Source organism: Chiloscyllium plagiosum, unplaced genomic scaffold (genome assembly GCF_037043375.1).
Source record: "Chiloscyllium plagiosum isolate Xiang-an unplaced genomic scaffold, Cpla_swu_hap1 HiC_scaffold_6, whole genome shotgun sequence".
Lineage (NCBI taxonomy): Eukaryota > Metazoa > Chordata > Chondrichthyes > Orectolobiformes > Hemiscylliidae > Chiloscyllium > Chiloscyllium plagiosum.
The window spans coordinates 129628743-129644807 of NW_028270144.1; the positions used below are offsets into that span (position 1 = coordinate 129628743).

Consider the following 16065-nt stretch of genomic DNA (forward strand, 5'->3'; position numbering starts at 1 on the left):
CTTTCTCCTACTATAAATTGTATAAAACATTGGCTCACCCGCAACTAGAATATTGTATCCAATTCTGAGCACTTTGGAAAGATGAGAAAGCATTAGAGAACGTGCATAAGGTTCACGAGAGTGGTTCCAGGGATGTGGTTCCAGTTACAAACACTGGCAAAGTGAAGATTCAGGTGTGATTTGATAGTGCTATTCAAATCATGAGAGGACTTGACAGAATGGGTAGAAGGAGCAATGGGACACAAGGAAAAACAAGTGTTTAGGGTTTGGAATGCGCTGCGTGAGACTGTAATGGAGGCCGGCTCAGTCAAAGCTATCTAAAAAGGAAAAAGTGCAGTGATTATGTGGAGAAGATGGATGGAGAGTATTAAATGCAATACTAATTCAAGGAGTCAGTGCAGATGCTGAATGGCCCAGTTCTATAACCATTCTGTGACTCTGTGATTTAATTGAATTATTAATGGAAATCCTACAACTTGATTATTATTTCATGATTTTATTTCTAGTTTTAAAAATTAAAGTTCAAATTCTCAAACTTTGGGAGAATTGAACTTGTAATCTGTATTATTAATATTTGGGCTTTTTTGTATAGCTTGACATTGTTCAGTATTTGCTTTTTGCATTTGCTTTTTCTCCAACTAGAATCATAGAATGGTTACATGACAGAAGACCCGTTCCACTGATGGGAACAGTGCCTCCCTATGTACTCTGTCCAGATCCCTAATGATTTGAACAGTTCTATTTAATCTCACAACTTTCTCTCCTCCAAGCTAAAAAGTCCCAACTTATCCAATGTATAAAGTTAAAAATCACACAACACCAGGTTGTAGTCCAACAGGTTTAATTGGAAGCACTAGCTTTCGGAGCGACGCTCCTTCATCAGGTGATTGTGGAGGGCTCAATCGTAACACAGAAGTCATAGCAAAAACTTGCAGTGTGATGTAACTGAAATTATACATTGAAGAATTGATTGTCTGTTAAGCCTTTCATCTGTTAGAATACATTGATAGTTTCACTTTTATTAGAAGAATACAGCGCAGTACAGGCCCTTTGGCCCTCGATGTTGCGCCGATCCAAGCCCACCTAACCTATACTAACCCACTATCCTCCATATACCTATCCAATGCCCGCTTAAATGCCCATAAAGAGGGAGAGTCCACCACTGCTGCTGGCAGGGCATTCCATGAACTTACGACTCGCTGAGTGAAGAACCTACCCCTAACTTCAGTCCTATATCTACCCCCCCTTAATTTAAAGCTATGCCCCCTTGTAATACCCGACTCCATACGCGGGAAAAGGTTCACACTGTCAACCCTATCTAACCCCCTAATCATCTTGTACACCTCAATCAAGTCACCCCTAAACCTTCTTTTCTCTAATGAAAACAGCCCCAAGTGTCTCAGTCTTTCCTCATACGATCTTCCTTCCATACCAGGCAACATCCTGGTAAACCTCCTCTGCACCCGTTCCAGTGCCTCCACATCCTTCCTATAGTATGGCGACCAAAACTGCACACAATATTCCAGATGCGGCCGCACCAGAGTCTTATACAACTGCATCATGACCTCAGGACTCCGGAACTCAATTCCTCTACCAATAAAAGCCAGTACGCCATATGCCTTCCTCACCGCACTATTTACCTGGGTGGCAACTTTCAGAGATCTGTGTACATGGACACCAAGATCCCTCTGCTCATCCACACTACCAAGTATCCGACCATTAGCCCAGTACCCCATCTTTTTGTTATTCTTCCCAAAGTGAATCACCTCACACTTAGCTACATTGAATTCCATTTGCCACCTTTCTGCCCAGCTCTGCAGCTTCTCTATATCCTGCTGTAACCTGCCACATCCTTCCTCACTGTCAACAACTCCTCCGACTTTCGTATCATCCGCAAACTTGCTCACCCAACCTTCTAACCCCTCTTCCAGGTCATTTATAAAAATGACAAACAGCAATGGTCCCAAAACAGATCCTTGCGGAACACCGCTAGTGACGGCACTCCATGAAGAAACTTTGCCATCAACTACTACCTTCTGTCTTCTTCCATCCAGCCAATTCCTAATCCAAACCTCCAACTCACCCTCAATGCCATATCTCCGTATTTTCTGCAGTAGCCTACCATGGGGAACCTTATCAAACGCCTTACTAAAATCCATATATACCACATCTACCGCTTTCCCCTCATCAACCTCCTTCGTCACCTTTTCAAAGAATTCAATAAGGTTTGTGAGGCACGACCTGCCCTTCACAAAACCATGCTGACTATGTGTAAATCACAAAACCCTTTTTTTTTTTAAAAGTTGCATTCTCGTGTTAGCTGTTAACAATGGTGATAGCTAGACAATATGTTGAAGGTGTTAGCCCTCTGTGTTCTCTGTCTATGACCTGGTGTTTAGATTGATTCCAATCTAAAAAGTGAAATTACAGAGTTTTACATAAATTCATGCAGTTTTTGAGCTCAGAGTTCTACATGAATCTATGTGGTTTTTGAGCAAAGTGCAATGTAACTTTGTACCAAAAAGACTCACCACACACAATATATATGTGTGCATGTGGGTCTTTTTTGTGTGTGTGTGTGTGTGTAGTGAGTGCAGAGTGTGAGGGGGTGTATGTGTACGAGTCTGTGTGGCTATAAGGGTGTGTGTGGGTGTCTGTGTGCGCATCTGTGTGTGTGCGCGTATGTGTGTGTGTGTGTGTAGGAATATCTGTGTGTGTGTGTGTGTGTGTGTGTGTAGGAATATCTGTGTGTGTGTGTGTGGTGCAATGGTGCTCACCTGTAATGTGACATGAACCCAAGGTCCCGGTTGAGGCCCTCCCTATGGGTACCGAACTTAGCTATCAGCCTCTGCTCAGCCACTTTCCTCTGCTGCCTGTCCCGAAGTCCACCTTGGAGGATGGTCACCCGAAAGTCCGAGGCTGAATGTCCTGGACCACTGAAGTGTTCCCCAACTGGGAGGGAACCCTCCTGTCTATTGATTGTTGTGCGGTGCCCATTCATCTGTTGTCGTAGCCTTTGCTCAGTTTCCCCAATGTACCATGCCTCTGGGCATCCCTGCCTGCAACGTATAAGATAGACAATGTTGGCTGAGTCACATGAGTACCTGCCATGTACACGGTGGGAGGTGTTCCCACGCGTAATAGTGGTATCTATGTCCACAATCTGACACGTCTTGCAGCGTCCACCGTGACAGGGTTGCATGGAGTTGTCCTGACAGCCTGGCAGTTTGCTACGAACAATGATCTGTTTGAGGTTTGGCGGTTGTTTAAAGGCAAGTAGTGGAGGTGTAGGGAAGGTCTTGTTGAGGTGCTCCGAATCATATCCAATGTAACTGATTTTTCTCATCCTGGAACCATTCTCCTGAAACTTTTTTGAGCAGTCTGTAATGCCATCACATCCTAACATCTGGCACCCAGAATTGGATGGAGTTGTCCAGTTGAGGTTGTACCAGTTTTTTTAATATAGGTTTAATGTAACTTGCTTACTTTTATACTCTCTGGCCTGAACAATAAGACCTGGGATCTCTGTGATTTATTAACTTCACCCTAAACCTGTACTGCCTGATCAAATGTTTTATGCATATGTACCTTCAGGGCCCCTGCTACCTTGCTTTCATTCTGTGTTCTTCCTACCAAAATGAATCACCTCTCACTTCTGTGCATTAAATTTTATCTGTAGCATTGATTAGTGTCGTCTTTCTGCTTTTTATTTTTGCCGACCAGACTTGTCTGTTTTTGGATTTCTTTTATTTACACTTTGGATTCAGTTATTTTTGCTCTCACTGTCTTAGGATTTCTGTGTGGTACACTGGTGCTTGATAAGGATGGGGTGAGTGCTGCTGTCGTCGTGGCAGAACTAGCAACATACCTGGAAACCAGAAAACTCACCATAACTGATCAACTGAATAACATATATAGAACGTGAGTAGAATATGATTGGTATTGAAGGAGGGTTAGAACAGGATTTGTTGTAGTTTAGTAAACCTGTCCCTTAAATGTTCATGCCTCTGATCCTGTTCTGTTTTGTCTATTGTCTTCACAATACATGGCTCTCAAACTCTGTTCTTTCATTTCTGCACCCTCCCAGTATGGTGGGATGAATATCTGCTGGCTAGCAAGATCCTACTTGAAATTGCACTCGCAATATCAAATGTTCCTTGGCTTTAATCCTGACTTGTAATGATGTACTGTCCTTTCTTTCAGAATACATCCAGGTGGTGAGGAAGATAGAATAGAGAGATGTAACAGTGGTGAAGTAAAAGTTACTCCTGTAAAGATAAATCAAGCATAATATATTGTTGGTACAATGCAGAGGGAATAGGGCATATCCTGAGATTGCTTACAGGGGCTACTGGAAGATCATCCTGGAGAGTGTTCCATTCCCAACATAGTAGGAAATCAGGAATTAAGACTAAACAGGGTATGGCAAAGCAGTTTGGTCCTGTATATTACATGACCTGCAGAATGTATGAAATCTTGGATGCTCCTAGCAATCAAGATGACCACATCTGCAGGAAATGCTACCCGTGTGATCAGCTTGAGCGCTGGGTTTTGGAGCTTTTAGGAGGCACAGCAATATGTCTGCAAGGCTGGAAGTCTCTGACATCAGCTCTAAGGAAGAGTCACCTGGACTCAAAACATTAGCTTGCTTTCTCTCCATGGGTACTGCCTGACCTGCTGTGATCTCCACTCCAGCCCATCTATGAAAAGTGCTGAACAGTGGCAAATGTAATTTAATCCTAAAAAGTATTGGTGTACATGTTCATAAATCTCTGAAGGCAGCAGGACAGGTGGGCAAGTGGTTAAGTGGGCAGTTTGAACACTTACCTTTATCAGTCAAGGCGCTGAATGCAAGAGCAAGGAAGTTACAATGGAGCTGTATGTAACATTAATTAGGCCACAGCTGGAGTACTGTTTGCTGTTCTAGTCATCACATGATAGGAAGGTGGTTGCACTAGAGAGGGTGCAGAGTAGGTTCACCAGGATGTTGCCTGGGATGAAGTGATTCAGTAATGAAAAGACACTAGGTAGACTGGGGTTCTTCCCTTGGAGCAGAGAAGGCGCAGGAGGATGTGACTGAGGTATACAATGCTCTGAGGGGCAGAGACACAGTAGATTGGAACAAATATTTTCACTTGGAGGGACTTCAATAACTAGAGAGCACAGTTTGAAAGTAAGGAGTGGGAGGTTTAGAAGGGGTTTGAGGGAAAGAAAATTCACCCAGAATATTAGAAAGTCGCTGCCTGAAAAGGGGGTAGAGGCAGGATCCCTCAAGATGTATTTGGATGAACTCTTGAAACACCACAGCATAGAAGGCTGTGAGCCACGTGCTGGAAGGTGGGATTTTGAATAGTTGGATTTTTGATGAGCAGCCTGGACACTATTAGTTGAAGGGCCTCTTTCCATGCTGTAACAATCTATGACTCTTCTTCTCTCTCCGTATTAAATGATGTGCTTATATTCTGAAGGTGTTTACATGTTAACCGGATGTTGGCATTCACTGCCTCTGTTTAGATATGGTTATCATCTCTCCAAGACTTCCTACTTTAAATGCTATGAACCTGCTACAATTAAGAGAATGTTTGATCGACTTCGAAACTATGAAAAAGACAATCAATATCCAGATCACTGCGGGCAATTTGAAATTTTGTATGTGAGAGATGTAACTACTGGATATGACAATAGTCAACCGAACAACAAGTCAGTAAGTATAAACATTAAGTTATACTTTGCCCATGAGCCATCTGGAAGCTGCAAACTGAATGACAGATAATCCCATAGGCCCTGGGTCACATTGAGATACAGTTCTATGGGTATTGGCAGCTCTCTGATGCCTTGCAATGGTGTGAGCTTTGACCACTAATATGACAATGTTATTTTATCATCAAAACAGACTAGATGTTGCTACAAGTTGTGTATATTTCACATCGTTTTTAGATTAGGATCCAGCTATTGAATGGTCACAGCAGCAACAGCATCTTGCAATTGGTATGGATTGCTCGCTGGCTTGGACACAAGACCAAATGCAGACAGCTATTTAGACTGGCAGGAGGAAGGAAATGGTGTTTTTCAGGCTCAGTGCCGGCACCACGTTCAGAATTCATATTAATGATTTAGACTTTGGAAACACAACAGATGGAATTTTTTTTCAGCCCTTGAATGTCATAGGGAATGGTGACAAGTTTGGGGAAATAAGACAAGAATGGAAAAATCTGATCCTCTACATTGAGAAGAAAAGTGTCCGATTGCACCTTATTTCCATGCTAATCTCCCTTCGTTATTGCCAGTTCATCATTTTCCCATGCAGAGGTGAGAAACAAGACATCAGCAATTCCTGACTTGAAAGTTAAAGTAGTAACCTGGTGGAGGCAACTTAGAATCACAGAATTCCTACAGTGTAGAAAGAGGTCTGACCCTCTGAAGAGCATCCCACCCAGACCCAGCCCCCACCCTATCCCTGTAACCCATGGCTAACCCACCTAACTTGCACATCCATGGACACTGGACAGTTTAGCATTTACAATCCACATTCCTGGACACTGGACAGTTTAGCATTTACAATCCACCTAACCTGCACATCCCTGGACACTGGACAGTTTAGCATTTACAATCCAACCTAACCTGCACATCCCTGGACACTGGACAGTTTAGCATTTCCAATCCAACCTAACCTGCACATCCCTGGACAGTTTAGCATTTACAATCCAACCTAACCTGCACATCCCTGGACACTGGACAGTTTAGCATTTCCAATCCAACTTAACCTGCACATCCCTGGACACTGGACAGTTTAGCATTTCCAATCCAACCTAACCTGCATATCCCTGGTCACTGGACAATTTAGCATTTCCAATCCAACCTAACCTGCCCATCCCTGGACACTGAACAGTTTAGCATTTCCAATCCAACCTAACCTGCCCACCTTTTGGAGTGGGAGCAAACCAGAGCACCTGGAAGAAACCCACGCAGGCACAAGGAGTAAGTGCACATTCCACAGTCACCCCAGGCTGGAATCAAACCCAGGTCCCTGTGAGGCAGCAGTGCTAACCACTGAGCCACATGCTGTACTAGTGGTTCAGTGACTTACTGGCTGCTTCTCTGGGCCTCTGTCTTGAGAGCTTAAAGAGTTGTGGACATTCACAGTACAAAAGGAAGCCATTTAGTCCATTGTGCCTGCACCAATCAGCAAGTATCTGGCTACACTGATCCCATTTTCTAAATGCTACTTAAATGTCATAAGAGTTTCTGACTCAGCCACCTTTTTTGGGCAGAGTTCCAGACACTCACCACACCCTCTGGGCAAAATATAATTCTTCTCAACTGTTCTCTTAGCTTTCACATCACTAATCCAACTGCTTTCACGCACTTTCTGTGCCCCTGGTTATTCACCCTTCTACAGATTGAAGAAGTGCATTCTATGTGCCCTATCTATGCCCCTCATAATCTTACACACTTCTGTTAGGTCTCTCCTCAACCTTCGCTGCTCCATGAAAAATAATCCCAGTTTATCCAACCTTTCCTCTTGGTTCAGACACTGCAGCCCAGGCAGCACCCTAATAACTCTCTTCAACACCCTCTAGTGTAATTTCATCCTTTCATCTGTAATGTGTCTAGAATGGTGGTCCAGTTGTGATCTAACCCGCATTTCTAACAGTTCCAACATAACCTTCTTGCTCTTCTATTCTATGCCTTGTTAAATATCCCATACGCCTTCTTTATCTGCCTATGAATGTGCATGGCAAGATCCCTTTGATTGTCAGTACTTTCCAGGCTCCTATTTTCATTGTATAACCCTGGTCTTGTTAGCTCTGTCCAAGTCTATCTTTCACACTTTTCCAGATTCAATTCCATTTGCAGCTGCTATGCCCAGCTGATCAGAATGTTGATATCTGGCTGCAATTTACGCTATCATCCGCACTGTTTATCACCTTACCTGTACAAGAGTGAACGAGGAAGATTTAGGGCGTAGAAAAATAGAAAATCATGAGTACGTAGGGTCAAAGGGTGAAAACAATTGTCAAGAGACAAAATTAATGTTTTTTTTACTTAAATGTATGTATTCTGAACAAAGTAAATGAGCTCACAACATCAATACAAGTGAATGCTGTAGATCGTACCCATTAAAGAGACATGGTTACAAAGAGCTCAGATCTGGGAACTAAATATTCAGGGATATGTGGCTTCGAAAGGACAGGCAGAAAGAAAAGAGCGTTGTAACAGGATGGAATAAATACGATAGCAAGAAATGATTTGGATATAAGTTTGCTCACTGAGCTGGAAGGTTCGTTTTCAGAAGTTTCGTCACCATACTAGGTAACATCATCAGTGAGCCTCCGATGAAGCACTGGTGGTATGACCCGCTTTTTATTTAGGTGTTTAGGTTTCCTTGGATTGGTGATGTCATTTCCTATGGTGATGTCATTTCCAGTTCTTTTTCTCAGGGGGTGGTAAATGGGATCCAAGTCAGTGTGTTTGTTGATAGACTTCAGGTTACAGTGCCACGCATTTAGGAATTCTCACACGTGTCTCTGTTTCGCTTGTCCTAGGATGGATGTGTTGCCCCAATCAATGTGATGTTGTCCTCATCTGTATGTAAGGATACTAGTGAGCGTGGGTCATGTCATTTTGTGGCTAGTTGATCATGTATTCTGCCACAAAACGACATGACCCACTCTCACTAGTATCTTCTCATACAGATGAGGAAGGACACCGCTTCGACTGGGACAACACATCCATTCTAGGACAAGCCAAACAGAGACACGCACAAGAATTCCTAGAAGCATGGCACGATCAACAAACACACAGACTTGGATCACCATTTACCACCCTGTGGAAAAAAGGACTGGAACTGACATCACCAACCCAAGGAAACCTAAATAAAAAGCGGGCCATACCACTAGTGCCTCACCGGATGCTCACTGGTGACGAAACATCTGAAAACGAACCTTCCAGCTCAGCGAGCAAACTTACATCCAGAACCTCAACCCGAGCTACAAATCTTCTCAAAACCCGCTAAAATGGTTTGGGGCTGGAAGATGTAGATTTCTTCTGGGTGGAAGTAATTTTTTTTTAAAAAGCAAGATGATACTCTAGTAGTAATCTGTAGGCTCTCTAAGGGTTCACGAGTTATTCTCTTGCTGTTCATAGATTTAAAATTCCTGGTGCTTTCTCATGCTACGCACTCTTGTACCTTTCCTAATTTTTTTTTAAAGTTCACCCCTGCCCTCTAGAGACTCCGCCATACTGACCCTTCAGTATCTGGTACTTCAGGACATCATTATTGCTCATTGGAGCTTACTACCCTCTCACATTGGGTCCTTCCAGGTTGTTTTGGTGCATTTGTACAAAATGCAATTTATGACTCTTACTTTGCTGGTGCTCAGTCACTTATTTGAATGCTGTGGTTTGACTTGTCTGACTAGTACAGACCAAAAGGCAGGCAGCTTGTCACAGTTGCCAGCGCTGAACAATCAAGTTGCTTTATGGCACCGTGCTACAGTATGTTCTTGCAACTTGTGGCAAACACACTACTTATGCCTCAACTAAATAGCCATACCTGAAAGTCAAACCAGACCAATCCTTAATGGAACAAAGAGTCAGTCAGGTGTTTGTGCAACACTCCATCAAGGACATTGTCCTGAGGTTAACTACGATCATTCAGAGGTTGATATTCTTGCAGTCCTGGAACTGAACCAAAATCAATCTTGTATATCAAGTCCAAACAGTCCAGGGATTGCTGGGATATCAGTTGGGAATCTGTGGAAAGCCTCAGTGCAGAATCTGAGTCATGTGCAGTCAGGGCTATTCTGACAATTCAGTCCTGGGGCATTGAGCTGTTAACATTATCATGGTCCATCCATGTGTGTTGGAAAATGTGCAGAACACAAGTCGGGGTTGGGTTGCAGTATTTGTTGTGCTTGGAGGGATAATGACACCAAAGATGGCAACTCCAAACTTAAGGATGCGATCTGTATTGCTTAGGAGTATATTTGTTTTAGGGGGAATTCTCCAAGTCGTTATCAGCCTGCTTCAATCAATGGGCATTGGACCATGATAGAGGGCATAGCAATGTGGTGTGCCAAATGCAAGAGGGGGAAAATTGGGGACTAGTAGATAAAAGGTTTAGATGAGCATGTAGAGAGCCTGAAAGTTGATGGGTTTGTCTGTGAGGGATACACAAAACTGTGGGGTGATGTGATCTTGATGTCAGGCGGAGTTGGAGCACACACGTACAGCAGTGTGATCTGGATTCTCTGCCTCCTGTGATCACATCCTCACTGCCAGCCAGAGCAGAAAAATAACTGCTAACAAGTTTTATTTTGTTTTGGGGTCTTTGAGAGTAGGGTCTGGTTAAATGTTGGTCAGCATTATGCATGAATGAGTTTACACTTCCTTCTTAAACACTAAGGCAAAAGAACCTTTGTCTCCAGAGAAGGGTGCATTCACACATGATCACATTGTCATATGCTCAAGGTGGCTGTACGTGTGGAACAGAAGAGAAGGCAAGAACTTATTACTGTACTAGGCAGTTATATTACCTTTGACATCAGTGATCTTTTCATCAAAGTGCCAGTTAATCATACAGCACAGACACTGACCCTTTGGTCCAACTCATCCATATCAGCCAGGTTTCCCAAACTAAACAAGTCCCATTTGCCTGCATTTAGCCCATATCCCTTTAAACTCTTCCTTTTCACGTACTTGTCCAAATGTTTTTTCAATGTCATAACTGTATCTGCATCTACCATATCCTCTGGCAGTTCATTCTACAGACTAACCATTCTCTGTGTGAAACATTGCCCCTTAGGTCCCTTTTAAATCTTTTCCCCCCCACCTTAAAATTATGCCTACTAGTTTTGAACTCCCCTTCCCTAGTAAAAAGACCTTTATTATTTCCCTTAACTGCCCCCTTCACGATTTTATAAAACTCTATAAAGTCACTCTAAACCTCCTACACTCCAGGGAAAAAAAATTCCAGCTTATCCAGCTTCTCCTCCTAACTCAAACCCTCCAGTCCCAGTAACAGCCTTATAAACCTTTTCTGCAGCCTTTACAATTTAATAATATCCTTCCTCTATCAGGGTGACCAGACTTGTACACAGTACTCCAAAGGTGGCCTCACCAACGTCCTGTACAACTGTAACATGACGTACCAACTGCTATACTGAGTTTGGACCAATGAAGGCAAGCGTGTCAAACGCCGCCCTCACCATCCTGTCTACCTGTGATGTCGTGTTGTAGGAACGATGCACCTGAACCCCTGGGTCTATCTGGCTTACTTCTGGGTAACAAATAAATCTGGAAGGAGGGTTATTGACAACAATAATAAATAAGTTGATAGTAGTGAAATCTTGCAGCTTTCAATTCTATTCAGATGACTGACGTTTTCAAAATGTAGGAATTAACAACTGTCATCATTTTTGTGGATTTAACTACTTTCCTTTTTCATTAATTGTTTTAAAAAATCTTAGTCACACTCATTAATGTAAGCGTTGAAGGATCCCTAAAATCAGATGCTGGGCAGAATGCTCATTAGAGATGGGAAATGCTTCACCAAAATAACTTTTACCCTGCTTGGGATGCATGAAGAGGCTGCTTAAATTTGACACAATGGCCATTTAGCCATGTCCTACAACTAAAATGATAGTTAACAAGACGTTTGTTGATTGAGATTGCATTTAAATATTTATAGTTGTGACGAGGTCTTTGCAATGCTGTACCTCCTGTGTGTTCCGAGTTTCGTTTTCCCTTGCGCTCCTACTAGTTCAAAGTGCAGTCCTAGGATCGGCAGCTAGAATAAAGAGAGCCTGCTCCATATTAGATCCTGTTGGTCTGGAAGAATTGAGCAGATGACCCCAGGGTCATTTGTGGCTAAATGGTCCGGACCCGCTGGGAGTGTCCTGCCCAGATGCAGATTTGCCCCAGATGGGTGACACCGTGGCTCAGTGGTAAGCACTGCTGCCTCACAGCACCAAGGACCTGGGTTTGATTCCAGCCTCGGGTGACTGTGTGGTGGTTACACGTTCTCCCCGTGTCTGTTTGGGTTTCCTCTGGGTGCTCCGGTTTCCTCCCACAGTCCAAAGATGTGCAGGTTAAGTGGATTGGCCATACTAAATTGCCCATAGTATCCAGGAACGTGCAGGCTAGGTGTGTTAACCACTAGGAATGCAGAGTTACAGAGATAAGGTAGGAGATTGGGTCTGGGTGGGATGCTCTTCAGAAGGTCCGTATGGACTTGATGGACTGAATGGCCGGCATCCACACTGCAGGGGTTCTACGCTTCAGATGCAGGCTCGCCCTCAGCTGCAATTCTACAGGGCTGGGGATTGCAGACAGGACATTGCAATAAATCAGAGTTTAGACAAGGTGGCAAGTAGAGCATATTCATTTAAGGAAGGATAGATAAGCATATGAAGAAGGGTTGTGCTGATAGTTAGATGAGTACGAGTAGGCAGAGGTACAAGTGCAGTACCGATATCAGTATAGACTATTTGGGTGGAATGATCTGTGTCTGTGCTGTATATTCTATCTAATTCTGTAATGGTGCTATATATTGTTGACTTGGTTTTGCATTCTATTCTTCAAATGTTCCAAACTAACAAGTAGTCTGTTCCCCATGACAGGTGCTGCCCATAAGTAGAAGCAGCCAAATGATCACCTTCAGCTTTGTGAATGGCTGTTTAGCCACTCTGCGGGCCAGTGGCACTGAGCCAAAGATCAAATACTACGCTGAGTTCTGTGCACCACCAGGCCAGAGGTTAGTGTTGCTCTATGACTTCAAACATAGAACATAGAAGAATACAGCACAGTACAGGCCCTTTGGCCCTCGATGTTGCGCTGATCCAAGCCCACCTAACCTACACTAGCCCACTATCCTCCATATGCCTATCCAATGCACGTTTAAATGCCCATAATGAAGGAGAGTCCACCACTGCTACTGGCAGGGCATTCCATGAACTCACGACTCGCTGAGTAAAGAATCTACCCCTAACATCTGTCCTATACCTACCCCCCCTTAATTTAAAGCTATGCCCCCTTGTAATAGCTGACTCCATACGTGGAAAAAGATTCTCACTGTTGACCCTATCTAAACCCCTAATCATCTTGTACACCTCTATCAAGTCACCCCTAAACCTTCTTTTCTCCAATGAAAACAGCCCCAAGTGCCTCAGCCTTTCCTCATACGATCTTCCTACCATACCAGGCAACATCCTGGTAAACCTCCTCTGCACCCGTTCCAGTGCCTCCACATCCTTTCTATAGTATGGGGACCAAAACTGCACACAATACTCCAGATGCGGCCGCACCAGAGTCTTATACAACTGCAACATTACCTCAGTACTCCGGAACTCAATTCCTCTACCAATAAAAGCCAGTACGCCATATGCCTTCTTCACCGCACTATTTACCTGGGTGGCAACTTTCAAAGATTTGTGTACATGGACACCAAGATCTTTCTGCTCATCCACACTACCAAGTATCCGACCGTTAGCCCAGTACCCCATCTTTTTATTACTCTTACCAAAATGAATCACCTCACACTTAGCTACATTGAACTCCATGAATTGAACCTGATGGAACAATGGTTTTCACCTTTATTTTCTGACCACTACATATTTATCATGGAAAGGTTAGAATGCTGCATAAAAGCTATGTGGAGTGCCATCATGAGTATTTACTTAAAATAAATCTGGCTTCTTATTAAAACTAGAAGAGTTCATTATGCCATTCACCTAATTCATGGTCAGTCAGTGACTCAACTCCACTGATGAAAACAGTGGTGAAGGCCCATCTAAAGTCCAAATGTTAGCAAGGGGACACTGGCATCTACCCGACCAATTGTCAAGGTATGTCCTGTACACAAAACTAGGAACAAATCCAACCCAACAATTACTACCCCATTAGTCTGCACCAGATCATCATTAAAGTGATGGAAAGTGTCATCAGCAGTGCTATCGGGCAGCACTTGCTTAACCTGCTCACGAATGTAAATCAAAGAATTGTGGATGCTAGAGTTCTAAAACAAACCAAAACAGAAATTGCTAGAGAAACTCAGCAGCAGTTCTGACAGCGTCTGTGCGGAGAAAACAACAATTAACGTTTTGAGTCTGGTGACCCTTCTTTAGAACTGTTTTTGTTTGTGATTTGTTGGACATTATCACTGATGCCCAGTTTGGGTTTCGTCAGGGCCACTCTGCTCCTGACCTCAGCCCAGCCTTGGTTCAAACATGGACAAAAGAGCTGAATTCCAGAGGGGAGGGGAGAGTGACAGCTCTTGACATCAAGGCTGAATTTGATCGAGTGTGGCATCGACGAGCCCTGGCAAAACTGGAGTCAGTGAGAGTTGGGACAGAGGAGCCTCGATTATCTGAAGGGCATGGGTGGGAAGAATTTTGTTTGGTTAATTGAATGCCAGATAATGTAGTTAGCCAAGCATCGGGACCTTGCAATCTTGCCAGATAATCTGAAATTTGGATAATTGAATGCGAGATAATCGAGGTTCCTCTGTACTTGGTAGGATAGTTGTGGTAGTTGGTAGTCATCTCCACTCTAGGACATCTTTCTCAGGATATTACCTGAGGCTGAACCATCTTCAGCTGCTTCATCAATGATATCATTTCCAACACATGGTCAGAAATGAGGATATTTGCTGATGACAGTGTTCAGTACCATTCACAATTCCTCAGATACTGAAACAGGCCATGCCCATATGCAGTAAGATCTGCACAATATGCAGGCTTGGACAGTGCTAAGTAGAACTTATGCCATGTAAGTGTTAAGCAATGACCATCTCCAACAAAGAATCTAACCATTGCCCCTTGACGTTTAATAGTGTCGCCATCACTGAACCCCTACCATCAACATCCTGGGTGTTGCCATTGAACAGAAACTGAACTTTTCATACTAGTACTGTGTCAACAAGAGCAAACAAGAAAGTAGGAATCCTGGAGTGCATAACTCAACTCCTGACTTACCAAAGCCTGGCTGCTTAGTCAGCTCCTTCCAAACACATGGTCACTACCATCTAGAAGGACAAGGATAGCAGATACTTGGGAACACCACCACCTGCAAAGTCCCTTCCAAGCCACTCACCATCCTGCCTTGGAAATATATCACCATTCCTTCCCTGTTGCTGGATCAAAATCCTGGAATTCCCTCCCTAAGGGCATTGCGGGTCTACCCATAGCATGGACTGCAATGGTTCAAGAAGGCAGCTCACCCCCACCTTTGTAAGGGCAACTAGGGACGGGTAATAAATACTGGCCAGCCAGTGACACCTGTGTCCCATGATAAATAAAAAGTATCATAATTCTTGTCCCATTGTTTTTTAATGCAATTTCTGTGAAAATAAACTGATGTAGCGGTAAAGTGAAAGAACACTGTAGATTTAGATTACAGATATTTGCCCCACTGATATTTGTTCAAATATCACTGCGCTTTACATGATCACAAAAGACAAACTTCATACAAGTTTATCTTGTAGTTTGAGAACTGGTTGTCCCTATTGCACCTCCTGCTGGGACAATAAAACTAAATTCCACTTCCTTGTGCACACCTCCTGTATTGTTCAGTGCTTCAAACTTTTATCTGTGTTTCTCCAAGATGATGCAATTATCTCTACTTCAACCCCGTCCGTTTTTAAAGAAATATTCTCCTAAATCTCTTGTCACTCATTTGAAGTGGTTTACCCCTTCTGCTGTCCATCAAGGAAAATTAAATTCATTGCATCAAAATACTAATCTATGTCTCTCATTCTTTCTTCCTCCTGTAAAAATGATTGCAGTTGCTAAAGTCTCTGCTCATCACTGTAATTTTTAACCGACATTGTACAGTGATTTTAATATTCTTCAAAATTATACTGCTCAATCAGAGAATCCCTATAGTGTGAAAGCAGGCCATTCACCCCATTGAGTCCACACCAATCCTCTGAAGTTCATCCCACCCCCTCACCTTATACCTGTAACCCTGCATTTCCCATAGCTAGCTGAAATTGTGTTGCTGGAACAGCGCAGCAGGTCAGGCAGCATCCAGGAACAGGAGAATCGACGTTTCGGGCATAAGCCC

General features: G+C 43.3%; 1 protein-coding gene across 2 annotated transcripts in view; it reads left to right on the plus strand.

The window, feature by feature from the left end:
• The window catches only part of pgm2l1 (phosphoglucomutase 2-like 1), a 159197-nt gene that overhangs the window by 138402 nt on the left and 4730 nt on the right, over positions 1-16065 (plus strand). For both annotated transcript variants that reach the window (XM_043692556.2, XM_043692558.2), the window contains 3 exons: positions 3792-3921; positions 5515-5704; positions 12624-12757. In XM_043692556.2, coding sequence (XP_043548491.2) covers positions 3792-3921; positions 5515-5704; positions 12624-12757 — 454 coding nt within the window. The remainder of the gene's footprint in view (positions 1-3791; positions 3922-5514; positions 5705-12623; positions 12758-16065) is intronic.